Genomic DNA, 17352 nt, shown 5'->3' with positions numbered 1-17352 from the left:
AGGGAAGGAAGGGGAAAGAAGGAAGGAGGGAGGGAGGGAAGGAAAGGGAAAGAAGGAAGGAAGGAAGGAAGGAAGGAAGGAAGGAAGGAAGGAAGGAAGGAAGGAAGGAAAAAATGTCAAAGAATTCCCCTGAGTTCTGCTGGCCCTCGTCTATCTCTGGCCAAATGCTGACCGTTCACTGAGAAGACTCCTGTGCATAGGCTTTTTAGCAATAAATCATTTTAGTTGGACCTTCACATGCCGACCTGATGTTTTGCGCTTGATAGTAGCTGAAGTCTCCCCCCCCCTTCCTGACCTCCCTTGGGCTGGCAGGTCCCCTCCTGCCGGATAACCCAGTTACACCGAAGCTGCCTTCTCCTCCTATTGAACGAATAACCTTTGCTTTACCCAGTGAGTAGAGCTTTTTTTAAAAAAAAAAACCAACCCTTTTGTCTTTGATCTTGCAGGCACGGGATGTGCGCACCAACGAAGTGGTGGCCATCAAGAAAATGTCTTACAGTGGGAAGCAATCAAACGAGGTAGGTGAGCCCTTTGGGGTCCAGGACTCCGTGAACCGTTGGCAGGTTGGACTCCTGCCTGCCTGGAGGAAGGAAATCGGCGCGCCAGAAGAATTAAGCTAATGTGACCTTCAAAGGGGGGGGGAAACAAACCCCACAGACTCCAGAAGATGGCAAGGAGAGCATTGTGACAGCCACACTTACGAGGTCTTTAGCGTGTGCAGGAGAATTCTGGCAAAGGGTGAGATACGGTGGAAAAGGTTATTTCCTTTAGCAGTAGCTCACATTCCCCCACCAATCGGAGCCTTTAAAGAACACTCTTCTTTCAATGTATAGTGGTGGTCTTTAAAGTTAATTTTTAAAAGTACGTCTTCAATCATGAGGACGATAGATAGATAGATAGATAGATAGATAGATAGATAGATAGATAGATAGATAGATAGACAGACAGACAGACAGACAGACAGACACAGACAGATAATGGGTGGATGGATGGATGGGAGATAGATAGATAGATAGATAGATAGATAGATGATAGATAGATAGATAGATAGATAGATAGATAGATAGATAGATAGATAGATAGATAGATAATGGGTGGAGGGATGGATGAGAGATAGATAGACAGACAGACAGATAGATAATGGGTGGATGGATGGATGGATGGGAGATAGATAGATAGATGGATGCATGTATAAATGGATGGATGAGAGATGAGAGAGATGATGGTGGATGGATGGATGGAGAGAAATAGGATGGATGGATGGAAATTGGATGGATAGTTAGATATGGTAGGAAAGGAAAGAAGGAAAATCATACAATGATAGATGATAGATCATGATGATAATAATGAAAGAAGAAAGAAAGAAAGTTGGGAGGGACCTCGGAGGTCATCTAGTCCAAGCCCCTGCTCAGGCTGGAGACCCTAGACCATTTCAGACAAATGGCTGTCCAGTGTCTTCTTAAAAATTTCCAGTGTTGGAGCATTCACAGCTTCTAGATAGTTAGATGTATAATGGATGGATGAGAGATATGGTGGGTGATAGATAGATAGATAGATAGATAGATAGATAGATAGATAGATAGATAGATAGATACAAACGGATGAATGGATGAGATGATGGAAGATAGGTAGATAGATAAAAGGAAGTATAAATGGATGAGAGATGAATGATAGACACGATGGATGATGGAAGGAAGGATGGATGGAGAGAAATAGGATGGATGGAAGAAAGATGATACGATGATTGATACATGATAGAGATGGATGGATGGAGGAGAGATGAGAGAGAGAAATAGATGATGGAGGAGAGAGGAAGGAAGGATGGATGGATGGAGAGAAATAAGATGACAGACAGACAGACAGACAGACAGAGATGCCTGTGAGTTGGAACCGGCCTCCACAAGACTCCTGATTTCCATCGGCTGGTGAAGTGCCCTGGTCCCTCAGCGTGGCTGGCTCAGGAATTCTGGGAGTTGAAGTCCACAAGTCAATAAAAGAGCCAAGGTTGCCTACCCCTGGTCTAAGGTGACATGTCACACCGTTTGGAGTGACATGCCAGTGCCTACCAACACCCGACGACAACTATTCTCAAAAGCACATCCCATTCTTGTTTGCTTTTCGGAAGTCGCACAAAAACGGGGTGTGCTCTTGCACAACCTCCGGACTCTCGGGAACTCGAGAGAGTGCCGTGCTCTCGCGTAGCCTCCAGATCCTCCGAAAGTGAGGCGGCTTCATTCATAATTTCATTTTTGTAATTGTTTCAGGTTTGTTTATGTAACACATAGTGCCAGATATGTTTGGACTGTTATAGTTGGTCAGATAAATGGATAATGGTGTAAGCCATCCGGAAGGAAGGAAGGAAGGAAGGAAGGAAGGAAGGAAGGAAGGAAGGAAGGAAGGAAGGAAGGAAGGAAGAAAAAGGAAAGGAAAGAAAAAAATGAGGGAGAGAGAGAAAGTGAATGAAGGAAAGAAAAAGGAAGAAAAAGGAAAGAAAGAAAAGAAAGGATGGAGGGAGGGAGGGAAAGAAAAAAGAAAAGAAAGATGTTTTATCTTTTGTTCAGAAGAGAGCGATGTGCCAGCAGAATGAATTGAGGCATTTTCTGAATTTTTGACACCAACCCCACCCCCCACCCCTGCCAAATTTGCCATCACTGATCTAATACCTTGATTACAGGGTTAGAAGAGGCGATTTTGTCAGAAATAAATCATAATATATTACAATGAAACATTTAATATATTTATAAGGAAATTGAGAGACTGGAGTTTTGGTAAAACCAAGCGGTACACAGGGCAAGTTTAAATTTGGAAGTATTTTTTTTTTAAATTTTAATTCCATTTATATCCCGCCCTTCTCCGAAGACTCAGGGCGGCTTACAAGCTTAGCAGTAGCCTTCGTTCTATGTATATGCCTGCTTATTAGTAGGTGATCCTGTGGATCCACTGCTGAGAAGATCCTTCCTTCCTTGCACAGCAGTGTATTATTTTACGTCTGGTAACAGCCCTAAACCTTCTGGGCGGAGAATTAGAACGGATTTGTCCTTCGTTGCCGACGTGTCCACTTCCCTCGATTAGATCACCTTACCCTTCCTTTTTAAGTTTCGCTGCCCTCTTAGGAAGCTTCCTCTCTTCGACAGAAATGGCAGGATATCGTGAAGGAAGTCAAGTTCCTCCAGCGGATTAAGCACCCCAACAGCATAGAGTACAAAGGCTGCTACCTGCGGGACCACACAGCATGGGTAAGCCGATGTTTCTTCCATTCATTTTATTTTTGTCGGTATCCTACCTTTATTATTTTTTAACAAAACAACTCAAGGCAGCGAACAGATCTAAGGCTCCTTTCTCCTCCCCACAACAACAACCCTGTGAGGTGGGCTGGGCTGAGAAAGAGGGATTGGCCCAAAGTCACTCAGCCGGCTTTCATTCTAAGGCAGGACTAGAACTCACCGTCTCCTGGTGATTGGCCCAAAGTCACCCAGCTGGCTTTCATGCCAAAAACGGGACTAGAACTCACCGCCTCCTGGTGATTGGCCCCAAGTCACCCAGCTGGCTTTCATTCTAAGGCAGGACTAGAACTCACCGCCTCCCAGTGATTGGTCCAAAGTCACCCAGCCAGCTTTCGTGCCTAAGGCAGGACTAGAACTCACCGCCTCCTGGTGATTGGCCCCAAGTCACCCAGCTGGCTTTCATTCTAAGGCAGGACTAGAACTCACCGCCTCCCAGTGATTGGTCCAAAGTCACCCAGCCGGCTTTCGTGCCTATGGCAGGACTAGAACTCGGCATCTCCTGCTGATTGGCCCCAAGTCACCCAGCCAGAGCTCTAGACCCCCCGTGAGTCTTGAAAGTCAGCTGGGTAACTCCAGCTCAATCCCTCTCTCTCTCTCTCAGCCCAAGCCACCTCACAGGAGTGTTGTAGAGAAAATAGTAGGAGAAGGCAGCATTAGCGATGTTCACCACCTCGAGCTATTTATAAAACTAACGAAGGTTGGGGTATAAATAAAACTTAAATAAGAAGGAACTTTGTGACAGTATTGGATGGAGAGAGACTGCATGTGTATCTAGAACAACCCCGGTGAAAACGAAAGACAGCTGCGGCTTGGAAAAGTCTTTTGTCAGAAATCTTTCTTTCTTCACCACCTGCAGCGCCCTCCTAACCCTTGGTTTTTCCTTTCTGTCTGCTGCAGCTTGTTATGGAATATTGTTTAGGATCGGCCTCAGATTTACTAGAAGGTGAGTCCGTTTGTTTTTTTTTTTTTTTTATGAACCCCACCCGAAGACCTGCAAGGTCCATTTCAACTTTGTCGCTCTGTCATTTCACCGCCAGAATTCTGGGAGTTGAAGTCCACCCCTCTTAAAAGTTGCCAATTGTGAGACACCCCTGGTTTAATGCCATCCCTGCCCTGCTGACGATGCCTTCTCTTTCCTTCAGTTCATAAAAAGCCGCTGCAGGAAGTGGAAATTGCAGCAATCACCCACGGTGCTCTCCAAGGGCTGGCCTACTTGCATTCCCACAACCTGATCCACCGGTGAGTCCGTTTCCCTGTGTATCTCTCCTTGCATTGCTTCCTGCTCCGAGGAGCAAAATGAAATTCAGCGTAGAGAAAAGTAAAAGTTATACGCTTAGATGAGAACATTTATTTGCCTGAAACGGTGTAGGGTTTCCTGCCTGAGCAGGGGGTTGGACTAGATGACCTCCAAGGTCCCTTCCAACTTTATTATTGTTGTTGTTGTTGTTGTTAAAAACCAACTGTATAGGTGTAGAATGAAACCTGGCCCAATTGCCAGTAGCTGCAAGAGGGATCTCGCAGTCCGAGTGGACGATCCCTTATATATGAGCCAGCCGTGTGCTGCAGCTGTCAAAAAAAGCCAACACAGGGCTAGGCTGCGTTAACAGAGGGAGAGAATCAAGATCACGTGAAGTGTTAATACCACTTTACAACGCTTTGGTAAGGCCACACTTGGAATATGGCATCCAGTTTTGGTCACCACGATGTCAAAAAGATGTTGAGACTCTGGAAAGAGCTCAGAGAAGAGCAACAAAGAGGATCAGGGGACTGGAGGCTAAAACATACAAGGAACGGTGGCTGGAATTGGGTCTGTCCAGTTTAATGAAGAGAAGGACGAGGGCGGACAGGATAGCAGTCTTCCAGTATCTCAGGGGCTGCCACAAAGCAGAGGGAGTCGAGCTCTTCTCCAAAGCACCTGAAGGCAGGATAAGAAGCAACGGATGGAAACCCATCAAGGAGAGAAGCAACCTGGAACTAAGGAGAAACTTCCCGACAGTGAGAACAATTAACCAGTGGAACTACCTGCCTCCAGAAGTGGTGAATGCTCCAACGCTGGAAGCTTTTAAGAAGAGACTGGACAGCCATTTGTCTGAAATGGTATAAGGTTTCCTGCCTGAGCAGGGGGTTGGACTAGATGACCTCCAAGGTCCCTTCCAGTCCTGTTATTCTCCGCTCTGCTTGTGGACCTTCTCCTTGGCTGTTTTCTGCTTTTGCCTCCTGACCTATATAGCTTTGCAAGAACAAATCTGGCCGTGCGGAAGGGGCCTGCCGGGGCCCGCAGAGATCGAAAGGGACCTAAAGGCAGGCACACCCAGATACAAATAAATTCTATTTTGCAGAGCCTCAGTGAAGCCTCAGCACCGTTTATCGGGATAGTTTTAAAAAATGGCGTGTTTTTTTTTTAAAATAACTGGTGAAACAAACTTTAGTTTTTAGAAAATCACCCACCTGGGTGCAAGTGAAAAGCAAGTTGGACTCGACATACGACCGCAAGCGACCCCCCCCCCCAATGTCTGTCGCTAAGGAAGATATCTGTTGAGTTGAGCTTTGCCCCATTTTACGACGTTTCCTCCCAGAGTTGTTCAGCGAATCCCTACCGTTGTTCAGTTAGTCTCACCGTTGTTAAGTGAATCCGACGTCCCCATTGACTTTGCTGGTCAAAAAGATCGCCAAGGAGGATCACGTGACCCCGGGATGTTGCAAGCGTCGTAAATACAAGTCAATTGCTGTGACCGGGGGGGGGGGATGCTGCTACAGTCGTGTGGAAAACGGTCAGAAGTCACTTTTTCCAGTGCCGTTGTGACTTTCAGTGGCCAACAAATGAATGGCTGTAAGCCGAGGACACTCTGTATTGTCTTTTTTTCCCCCACCCCGTGGATAAACGTGTGGCTTGGCTTGCCTTTCATTCCCAGGGATATCAAGGCGGGGAACATTCTACTGACGGAACCGGGCCAGGTGAAGCTTGCTGATTTTGGATCGGCCTCCATCGCGTCCCCTGCCAATTCGTTTGTGGGGACTCCCTACTGGTAAGCAAGGGGTTCCCCTGGAGTTAGGGCTGCATGATTGGCAGAAGGGAAGAGAGGATGGGATGGGATGGAATGGAATGGAATGGAATGGAATATGGAATAGAATTTAGAATTAGAATTAGAATTAGAATTAGAATTAGAATTAGAATTAGAATAGAATGTAGAGTAAAAATAGAATAGAATAGAACAGAACAGAACAGAACAGAATAGAATAGAATAGAAAATATGGAATAGAATTAAATGGAATGGAAAAGAATATGGAATAGAATAGAACTAGAATAGGATAGAATTATAGAATAGAATTAGAATAGAATTAGTATTAAAATTAGGAATAGAATAGAATAGAATAGAATAGAATAGAATAGAATAGAATAGAATAGAATAGAATAGAATAGAATAGAAAATATGGAATGGAATAGAATAGAATAGAATAGAATGTAGGGTAAGAATAGAATAGAATAGAAAACATGGAATGGAATTAAATGGAATGGAAAAGAATATGGAATAGAATTATACAATAGAATAGAATTATACAATAGAATAGAATAGAATAGAATATATGGAATGGAATAGAATAGAATAGAATGAATAGAGTAGAATAGAATAGAATAGAATAGAATAGAATAGAATAGAATAGAATAGAATAGAATAGAAACTAGACAAGATCAGAACCGAATGTAGAATAGAATCTAGAATATAAACTTTATTGTTATTTTATTGAATTATTTGTTAAATTATTGATCAAATTATTAATTGGATTTATTAAACTAATTAAAATTATTTACTTACTAAATTTGTATGCCACCAATCTCCCCTTTCAAATCCCACCTTCCATCGCTTGAATCTGAGTTGGTTACTCCGTCATGAAGTAAAATATATAAGAGTTGGAGTGTTAGAAAATATTAAAGGCATGAAACCTTAACGTTAACCTTCTGTTACTTTGGATTGCCACTCTACCTCTGCTGGGTGTTTTTTTTTTAAAAAAAACTTTTTAACTTTCATTGGTTTCATTGCTTTTAACGTTGCAAGCTGCCCAAGACTCACTTCGAAGTGAGATGAGCAGCAAGCAAAATTTAATAACAGCAACAACTGGAGCAAAAGGGGCCAGTGCGTAAACCGAATGGAGATGGGATCTTACGATCTGTTAAGCACCTCCAAAGTGGGACGCCCCCGTGGGGACGCCAGGCCAGTTAGCTGAGCCCTTCTTTGAAGGCCAGGAAGGTGGGGACAGATCTCGCTTCAGCGGGCACGATGTTCCAGGGCTCAGGAACCGCAGCAGAAAAGGTCTTTCTCTTGGACCCCGCCAACCCAAACTCCTTGGCCAACGGGGTCCGCAGCGTGCCTCTTCTGCTAAAGTGAGCGGGCGGGCTAGTCCCAGCGGGGTAGAATTGGCGGTTGATCCTCTCTATGCACTTCTGCCCAGAAGAGTTGTGTTGAAAAGGCGCAAGTGTGGCCGTCACCTCGTAAGGAATGATACATCACCTGGCTCTCTAGAGCAGAGGTCCCCCAATCCCTGTTCTGCGGACCGGTATCGGGCTGCGGCATGTTAGAAAACGGGCCGCGCAAAGAAGCAAAGCCTCCTCCACGGGATGTAGGCAGCACACAAAACCAGGCCCCTTCCGGTCCCTGGTGCCCAAACGTTGGGGACCGCCGCTGTAGGGGGCATTCCAAGGTAAGCTCTGTGTTCTCCCTAGTTGCCCCCTGGGGCTGCGTCCCCAGAAGATCTGGAGAAGATTCCCATCAAGAACGAGAGCGTTGCAAGGGAAAGGACACCGCTCGTGTTCCTCTTGTTCCATCTCGTTTTAAGGTTCTAGCGGCACTAAAGAAGGAGAAAGCCAAAAGTAGCCGCCTCTGTGCTCTTCTGGCTCTCTCACAACATGGGAACCGCCCGTTGTGCCCTCCTGGAAGCCGCCCGCCCTGTGCACGAACGTCAACGAGATCCCTTCGGCCCTGCTTGACCGCCTAGGAGGTGTTAACTCCAGGGCTCTCATCTTGCTAGTAGAAAGCAGCTGATCTGCTGGTGTGCCAGAGAGACTGGCCGAGCCAGGGGGAGGAGTCAAACCGGGAATTAGTCTGGAATCCTTACGTAGGCCCAAGAGGGCAAAGTCTGGTCCCCCTTGAATGGTGTTGAACTTCACCAAGTATCAACCCTGCCCCAATCTGATCCCTTAGGACAGGGGTGGGCAACCTTGGCTCTTTTATGACTGGTGGACTTCAACTCCCAGAATTCCTGAGCCAGCATGGGGGAACTATGGCCCCTTCATAACTGATGGACTTCAACTCCCAGAATTCCTGAGCCAGCATGGGGGAACTATGGCCCCTTCATAACTGATGGACTTCAACTCCCAGAATTCCTGAGCCAGCATGGGGGAACTATGTCCCCTTCATGACTGGTGGACTTCAACTCCCAGAATTCCTGAGCCAGCATGGGGGAACTATGGCCCCCTTCATAACTGGTGGACTTCAACTCCCAGAATTCCTGAGCCAGCATGGGGGAACTACGGCCCCTTCATGGCTTGTGGACTTCAACTCCCAGAATTCCTGAGCCAGCATGGGGGAACTACGGCCCCTTCATGGCTTGTGGACCTTAACTCCCAGAATTCCTGAGCCAGCATGGGGGAACTACGGCCCCTTCATGGCTTGTGGACCTTAACTCCCAGAATTCCTGAGCCAGCATGGGGGAACTATGGCCCCTTTATGACTTGCGGACTTCAACTCCCAGAATTCCTGAGCCAGCATGGGGGAACTATGGCCCCTTTATGACTTGCGGACTTCAACTCCCAGAATTCCTGAGCCAGCATGGGGGAAATATGGCCCCCTTCATAACTGATGGACTTCAACTCCCAGAATTCCTGAGCCAGCATGGGGGAACTATGTCCCCTTCATGACTGGTGGACTTCAACTCCCAGAATTCCTGAGCCAGCATGGGGGAACTATGGCCCCCTTCATAACTGGTGGACTTCAACTCCCAGAATTCCTGAGCCAGCATGGGGGAACTATGTCCCCTTCATGACTGGTGGACTTCAACTCCCAGAATTCCTGAGCCAGCATGGGGGAACTACGGCCCCTTCATGGCTTGTGGACTTCAACTCCCAGAATTCCTGAGCCAGCATGGGGGAACTACGGCCCCTTCATGGCTTGTGGACTTCAACTCCCAGAATTCCTGAGCCAGCATGGGGGAACTACGGCCCCTTCATGGCTTGTGGACTTCAACTCCCAGAATTCCTGAGCCAGCATGGGGGAACTACGGCCCCTTCATGACTTGTGGACTTCAACTCCCAGAATTCCTGAGCCAGCATGGCTCAGTATGGAAACCTCTCCCTTTCCCCTCAGCATGGCTGGCTCAGGAATTCTGGGAGTTGAAGTCCACCGGTCATAAAAGAGCCAAGGTTGCCTACCCCTGCTTTAGGAAATAATTTGGTTAAGGCAAAGGGTTCTTTTTACTAAGGATGTTGGTTGCAGTTAAAGTCAAGCCAGCTCTGAAATCTCCCACACTCGCTAGATACAAAAATACAGTGTAGGTTTGCCCACAGCCCATCCTTCTCCCCCCCACCCCCCAATCCCATGGCCAGTCCATTTCCAGCCAACCAGAGCTTGCCAAAGTGTTTTGAGAATCCTGAGATGTTTGGGGTTAATCCGCATACTTCTCAGGGTGCCTGGCCGTGGGGTGCCGGTGCAAACAGGATCCCGCTGCTCTAGTTCTTAGCATCTGTCATCCCCCCCCCAAAGTTTCCTATCACGTAAAGACAAAGCTTTGTTTTTCTTTCTTCTTTCCCTCCTCCTTCCCTCTTTCATCCTTCCTCCCCTTCTTTCCCCTTCCATCTTTTGATGGCAGGTGTGCCTGCGAGGCGCCTAGTCTCCGCCGGGTGCAAACTGCCCGTCTTCCTGCGTAAAAGGCGGGAGCAGTAAAATAGCTAACGCAACTCCTTGCTTGCGGATCGGGTGGTTTGCACCTAAACGTGGCGTGTTTTTTTCTGTTTAGGATGGCCCCCGAAGTGATCCTGGCCATGGACGAAGGGCAGTACGACGGGAAAGTTGACGTGTGGTCCCTTGGGATCACCTGCATCGAATTAGGTGAGCCCGGTGGGTCTCCTTGGGTTCTCTTCTTCCTGCTCCTTTGCAAACCAGCCACCAACAGGCACACAGAGATCAACAACATCTGCGTGCCGCTCAAAAGCCGAAAAGGAAGCAAAAAGACCCAAAAAACCTCCTCACCCAGCACCCAACAGCCAGATTAGCAGAGAATAACACCAAGATTAACATTCGACTTAAGAATCGAGCAGTAAACAACACCCCGGTCAAAGAACCACCATCTAAGCGATTTACAGAGTCAGCCTATTTGGTCCCCCAACAATCTGGGTCCGCATTTTACTGAGCTCGGAAGGCTTGAGTCAACCTTGAGCCGGTCAGGATCGAACTTCCTGGCTGTGGGCAGAGTCAGCCTGCAGTGCTGCATTCTGACCACTGCGCCATCAGGGCTTGCTTCCTTCTCCTAGTATTTATTTATTTATTTATTTATTTAATTAGATTTCTGTACCGCCCTATTCCCGAAGGACTCAGAGCGGTTTACAGGACAGCATAAAGTACAATAAAAAGATAATATAAAATTAAAATAAATTAAATTAATTAAGCCCAACAATTAAAACAGTATTTAAAAAGCTAAAACCCCTTGAGTCCAAGCCTGACAAATCGAAAAGCCAGGTTTTTAGGTCCCGGCGAAATGAACGCAGATCGGGGGCGGTCCGGAGTTCCACAGGTAAATCATTCCAAAGGGCAGGCGCGCCCACAGAGAATGCCCTCCCCCTGGGCATCACCCGCCAGCACTCCCTAACTGGCGGCACCCTAAGGAGGGCCTCTCTATGGGAGCGCACAGGACGATGGGAAGTTGATGCTGGCAGCAGGTGCTCCCTAAGATAATCCCTCCAATAGCACGACTTATATACCGCTTCAGAGTCCTTTACAGCAGGGGTCCCCAACCCCCGGGGCCGTGGACCGGTACCGGGCTGCGGCACACCAGCAACCGGTCTGCACAAAGAAGCAAAGCCCCATCCGCGGGATGCAGGCAGCACACAAAACCAAGCCCCCTCCGGTCCGTGGAAAAACCTCTCTCCACGGAACCGGTCCCTGGTGCCCAAAAGGTTGGGGGCCTCTGCTTTACAGCCCCCTCTGAGCGGTTTACAGAGTCAGCCTATTTGCCCCCAACAATCTGAGTCCTCATTTTACCGACTCCGGAAGGACGGAAGGCTGAGGGAACCTTGAACCGGTCAGGATCGAACTTCCCGGCTGTGGGCAGAATTGGCCTGCAATACGACCCTCTAACCAGCAACTTAGACAAACAATCAAATGGTAAACAGAGGGAACCACCAAGGACTCTTCCGTTGACATTGATACGCCAAGCCACTAGTCCCCAACCTTTTGGGCACCAGGGACCGGTTCCGTGGGGAGAGGTTTTACCGCGGACCGGAGGGTGCGTGATTTTGTGTGCTGCCTGCATCTCACGGATGGGGCTTTGCTTGTCTGTCGGGGACTGGTTGCTGGCATGTCACAGCCCGGTACCAGTCCACAGACCGGGGGTTGGGGATCCATGTGCTAATAGATAAAATGATAGCAAACCCCACTCCCTATTAGCACTGGTGTTGTTACCTAGTTGGGTAATGAAATGTCCACAAGAAAGCACATAACATCAATGAGACTAGAGGACCCCCACAGTCCTCCTCCTCCTCCCCTCCCTCCCTCTTTTTGGGGGGTTTTATTTGTTAAATTGCTATGCTTCCCATCTGTCCACCCAACAAATGTTCAGCTTGAAACACCATAAATAGCAGAATAAAACAGGGGTCTTCAAAGCTGGCCCTTTTACAACTTGTGGACTTCAACTCCCAGAATGCTGAGGAATTCTGGGAGTTGAAGTCCGCAAGTCATAAAAGGGCCAGGTTTGATGACCCCTGCTTGTGGACTTCAAGTCCCAGAATTCCTCAGTCAGCGTGCCTGCCTGAGGAATTCTGGGAAGTCCGCAAGTCATAAAAGGGCCAGCTTTGAAGACCCCTGCTTGTGGACTTCAAGTCCCAGAATTCCTCAGCCAGCATGCCTGGCTGAGGAATTCTGGGAGTTGAAGTCCGCAAGTCATAAAAGGGCCAGCTTTGATGACCCCTGCTTGTGGACTTCAACTCTCAGAATTCCTCAGCCAGCGTGCCTGCCTGAGGAATCCTGGGACTTGAAGTCCACAAGTCATCAAAGAGGCAAGTTTGAAGACCCCTGCCTTAAAGCATCCTGGCTGAGGAATTCTGGGAGTTGAAGTCTACCAGTCATCAAAGGGCCAAGTTGGAAGACACCCCCCCCTGGAATAAAACAATGATAGGATGAAAACATCAGCTATTAAAAAGCCAGACCCCTAAAATTAATAGTAAAAAAGATAAGATTTCTCCTTCGTTCTCTAAATCAGAGATCCTCAACCTCCAGGTTGTGGACCGCTACCGATCCATGGCCGGTTGTAAACTGGGCTGTGCGAGCGACGGGCGAGGGCGCCAAGCTTCAGTTCCGCCCGCGCGGGATTAGGTCTCACACACACATGCAAGACCAACCTCACCCCCACCACTACCAGTCCCTGGAACCCAGAAAGTTGGGGACCACCACTCTAAATCACCACGGCCCACAGAGCTGTTGAGCAGAAGAGCCTCTTTTAAGAGGGGGCAGTTTTCTGGGCCGGGGGCAAAGGTCAAAGCGGGAGACTTGGCAGGGGAGATGCTTGTGTTTGTGGGTCTTTCTCATTCCCTCCCTCCCCTCCCCTCCCCTCCCCTGGGTCTCGGGGATAGGAGGGGGGGCAATGGGGGCGAGAGAGGAGGCATCCGCAGCAGGGTCTAAAGCACCCCCCCTTTTTTTGTGTTCTCTTTGGCACAGCGGAACGGAAGCCTCCGTTGTTTAACATGAACGCCATGAGTGCCTTATATCACATAGCGCAGAATGAATCCCCCCTCCTCCAGTCCAGCGAGTGGTGAGTCGGGAGAGGGTCTCGAGTTGGGAGAGGGTCTCGCCGGGGTGGGGGTGGGGGGGAGTGGGAGAGGTTGGGGACTGAGCTGAGCTTGGATTGAGCCCTGGGCATATTGTGGGAGCTGCCCCCTCAGATTGGCTGGCTTATCTGTCTGTCATCTTACTACCTACCTACCTACCTACCCTCTCTCTCTCTCTCTCTCTCTCACACACACACACACACACACACACACACACACACACACAGAGAGCTGACATATGTCCTACCTCTGTCTATATCATGTATCATCTCTCTGTCCATATACATCACCTATCTATCATTATTCATATCTGTTGATCAATCTATCATCTATTTCTGTATATACTTCAGCCAGCCAGCCAGCCAGCCATCTAGCTAGCTTATCGTCTATCTGTCCTATCTATCATCTAACTATGATCACTCTAATCTGTCATGTCTATCTATCCTATCTCTGTCTATGTATCTATTTGTCTGTCTGTCCATCACTTAATCTGTCATATCTATCCCATCTGTCTGTTGATAGCTATCTAGCTATCTATTGTCTATAATGTTTATTTATCCTGTCTGTCTGTCTGTGCCTGTCTGTCTGTCTGTCTGTCTATCTATCTATCTATCTATCTATCTATCTATCTATCTATCTATCTATCTATCTATCTATCTATGACCTGTCACTCTCTGTCATCTATCAGTGTATCAGTCTATCAATAGATGGTGGGTTCTAGTTTAGCTTTAGCCATGAAAGCCAGCTGGGGGACTCTCTCTCAGCCCAACCTACCTCACAGGGTTATTGTTGTGGGGAAAAGAGGAAAGTCTATATTGTATATCTTCGCCGCCTTGAGTTATTTGTAAAAATAATAAAGGTGGGATAAAGATCAATAACACCATCTGTCATTCATATCTATATCATTTGTCTTCTTTCTTTCTTTCTTTCTTTCTTTCTTTCTTTGTCTCTCTCTCTCTCTCTCCCTCCCTCCCTCCCTCCCTCCCTCCCTCCCTCTCTCTCTCTCTCACTCTCTCTCTCTCTCTCTCTCTCTCTCTCCTGTCTGTCTGCCTGTCATGGCCCTCCTGCCTTTTGACCCCTCTCCTTCCTTCTCTCCCTCTTCCCAATGGGGCAGAAAGCCCCCACCCCTCCTGCCCTGTTGTCTCTGCACCCTCAGTGACAAAGCAGGAGAAAATCTCTGGAGAGAAATGAAGTCTCTCTGTGTGTGTGTGTGTGTGTGTGTGTGTGTGTGTGTGTGTGTGTGTGTGTGTAAGCCTGACTTCAGTCAATCTTTCCCCTCCCCTTTGCAGGTCTGATTATTTCCGAAACTTTGTAGATTCTTGCCTGCAGAAAATCCCCCAAGACAGACCGACGTCCCAGGAGCTCCTGAAGGTGGGTCCGGTGTGTGTGTGTGTGTGTGTGTGTGTGTGTGTTTTCTGGCTTTAGGCTTCTCCCCCCTCGTTCTCTTCCTCTTTTGTGTGGGTCTCCTGACCTTGGATGCACCCTTGGTGCTCCCCCCCTGGTTTCCCAGAATTCCCCTCCCTAACCGATTCTTCAGGGCTGCCGGGGTGATGCGAGGCCCATTCCATCCGGCGATGCTGGGCTGGGCTGGGCTGGAGCAGGGAAAGAGGATACAGGCGGTCCTCGACTTTACAACCGCAGTCGAGCCCCCAAAATCTCCGTGGCTGAAAAAGACAGCTGTCCAGTGACTTCTGCCCCATTGGACGACCGGTTTTCACGCGGATGACTCGTCGCGGCGTCCTCACGGTCAGGGGATCAAAATCCGGGCGCTCAGCAACCGACGTAGTTACAACGGTGGCAGTCAAGGGACCAACCCCTTTTGCGGCCTTCTGACCAGCAAAGTCAAGGGGGTGGGTGGGAAGCCCAGATTCACTTAACAGCCATCTGACTCAATAACCACAGTTCAGTTCAGTTTCAGTTTATTTGATTTATATACCGCCCTTCTCCTTGGTAGGACTCAGGGCGGTTCACAGGGCATATATAAAAAACAAAAAACACTATACAAAAATTAAAAAAGAATTAAACCCTTGCCCAATAAAACAGTAATACAGATTAAAAACAATTAAAAAACCCATAATCCCCATCAGGCCAGACCAGCTAATTCGAACAGATGGGTCTTCAGGCCCCGACGGAAAGTTCGAAGGTCTGGTGCCATCCGGAGCTCCACCGGCAATTGATTCCATAAAGCCGGGGCCCCCACAGAGAAGGCCCTCCCCCTGGGGGCCACCAGTCGACACTCCCTGACTGGCGGCACCCTGAGGAGGCCCTCTCTGTGGGAACGCACAGGGCGGAGGGGAGTCGATGCCAGGGATTCGCTTCAGGACAGTGGCAGAAAAGGTCACCAAATGGGGCAGAGCTCACTAAACAGATGCCTGAATTTCTCTTCCTGGAGAAACCCCCTTCGTGCTTTCTTCCCCCCGCTCCCCCCCCCCCGAGAAAGACCAGGCCAGGGGTAGGTAACCTTGGCTCTTTTATAACTTGTGGACTTCAACTCCCCTAATTCCTGAGCCAGCCATGCTCAGGATTCTGGGAGTTGAAGTCCACGAGTCATGAAGGGGGCCATAGTTCCTCCATGCTGGCTCAGGAATTCTTGGAGTTGAAGTCCACCAGTCATAAAGGGAACCACAGTTCCCTCATGCTGGCTCAGGAATTCTGGAAGTTCACCAGTCATAAAAGAGCCAAGGTTGCCTACCCCCGGGGTAGTGCATAGACCATGGGTTGGCAACCTTGGCTCTTTTATGACTGATGGACTTCAATTCCCAGAATTCCTGAGCCAGCCATGCTGAGGAGAAATGGAGAGGTTTCCAAGCTGAGCCAGGGTGGCTCAGGAATTCTGGGAGCTGAAGTCCATGAGTCATAAAAGAGCCAAGGTTGCCTACCCCTGCATTCTTTACGCATGGACTTCAAATCCCAGTATTCTTTGTATTGACCATACCTGCTCAGGAATTCTGGGAGTTGAAGTCCACCAGTCATAAAAACCCCCGGACTAGGGCATCCCACACTTTTTCAGGGTTCCAGATTTAGGATCTCCCTGGGACTTATTTCCCTGTGGTCATCTTGGGGAGATGGCTACTAACCCTGGCGGCTTTCCCAAGGGAGCTTTTGTCAGGAGGCACCCGGACTTCCTTGTTTTCCCTCAAAAGACGTTTCGCTTCTCACCCCAGAAGTTTCTTCCGCTCTGACCAGATGCTGGGGAACAGAAAGATTTGTCCTCCTTGCAGATAGCCCGCCCTTTTTCTCCTTTTAGAGCAGGGGTCTTCAAACCTGGCCCTTTTACAGCTTGTGGACTTCAACTCCCAGAATTCCTCACCCTGTTTTAGAGGGTCATTGAGGCCACCTGGAGGCTGACCTGTGTCCTCGGGCTTCACCTGAGTGGTGCAAATGGGTGTGGAGCCTCCTTGGCTGCAGGATGTTTCTGCCCTGGGTCCCTTCGCCGTTGGAGACAGGCCAGGCTGTTGGGGATGGGTCCGTGTTTGCATCAATCCGAAGCGCAAAACGGTAGTCTGCCATGTTTTCTGGAAATCCGTGCAAATGGTTTTTGTAGTCTGCAAGGTTTCCTGGAAATCCGCTCATCCTTCCCACACCCTTCGAAGGGTGTGTTCATCCCAAAGCGCACGGCTAAATGTCCGTGGACGTTCTCAGCCACCCAGGTTGTGGTTGTCCCAAAGGTGCTTCTCCAGGAGGCCGCTGGACCTGTATGGTTTTCCTTTGAACACGTTTCACTTCTCACCCAAGAAGCTTCTTCTGTTCTGACTCCTTGCAGACAGCTGGTCTGTTGCCTTTTACAACACAGGTGAACCTCCAAGTGGCCTCAAGGATTCTCTAAAAGGGTGCAAATGACCAGCTGTCTGCAAGGAGTATAAATCCTCCCTTGAAGACGTTTTCCTTCTCATCCAAGAAGCATCTTCGGCTCCAATTGGATGGTACGGAATGAAAGGATTTATCCTCCTTGCAGACAGCTGGTCATTTGCACTCTTTTAGAGAGCCGTTGAGGCCATTTGGAGGTTTGTCTGTGTCCTCGGGCTCATCTGAGTGGTG

At 48.5% G+C, this 17352-nt stretch overlaps 1 protein-coding gene across 3 annotated transcripts in view; it reads left to right on the top strand.

The window, feature by feature from the left end:
• The window catches only part of TAOK1 (TAO kinase 1), a 92706-nt gene that overhangs the window by 55559 nt on the left and 19795 nt on the right, over positions 1 to 17352 (top strand). For 2 of the 3 annotated variants that reach the window (XM_083379684.1, XM_083379685.1), the window contains exons 3-10: positions 447 to 518; positions 3135 to 3236; positions 4182 to 4227; positions 4427 to 4523; positions 6197 to 6310; positions 10293 to 10384; positions 13205 to 13298; positions 14604 to 14685. In XM_083379684.1, the coding sequence (XP_083235810.1) occupies positions 447 to 518; positions 3135 to 3236; positions 4182 to 4227; positions 4427 to 4523; positions 6197 to 6310; positions 10293 to 10384; positions 13205 to 13298; positions 14604 to 14685 (699 nt within the window). Of the gene's footprint in view, positions 1 to 446; positions 519 to 2004; positions 3237 to 4181; positions 4228 to 4426; positions 4524 to 6196; positions 6311 to 10292; positions 10385 to 13204; positions 13299 to 14603; positions 14686 to 17352 lie in introns of all 3 variants that reach the window. The other variant, XM_083379686.1, reaches the window with a different exon arrangement.

This window comes from Vipera ursinii (genome assembly GCF_947247035.1).
Source record: "Vipera ursinii genome assembly, chromosome: 1".
Classification (NCBI taxonomy): domain Eukaryota; kingdom Metazoa; phylum Chordata; class Lepidosauria; order Squamata; family Viperidae; genus Vipera; species Vipera ursinii.
Note: the sequence above shows the minus strand (reverse complement) of the source record. Positions and strands in the feature narration are given on the sequence as shown.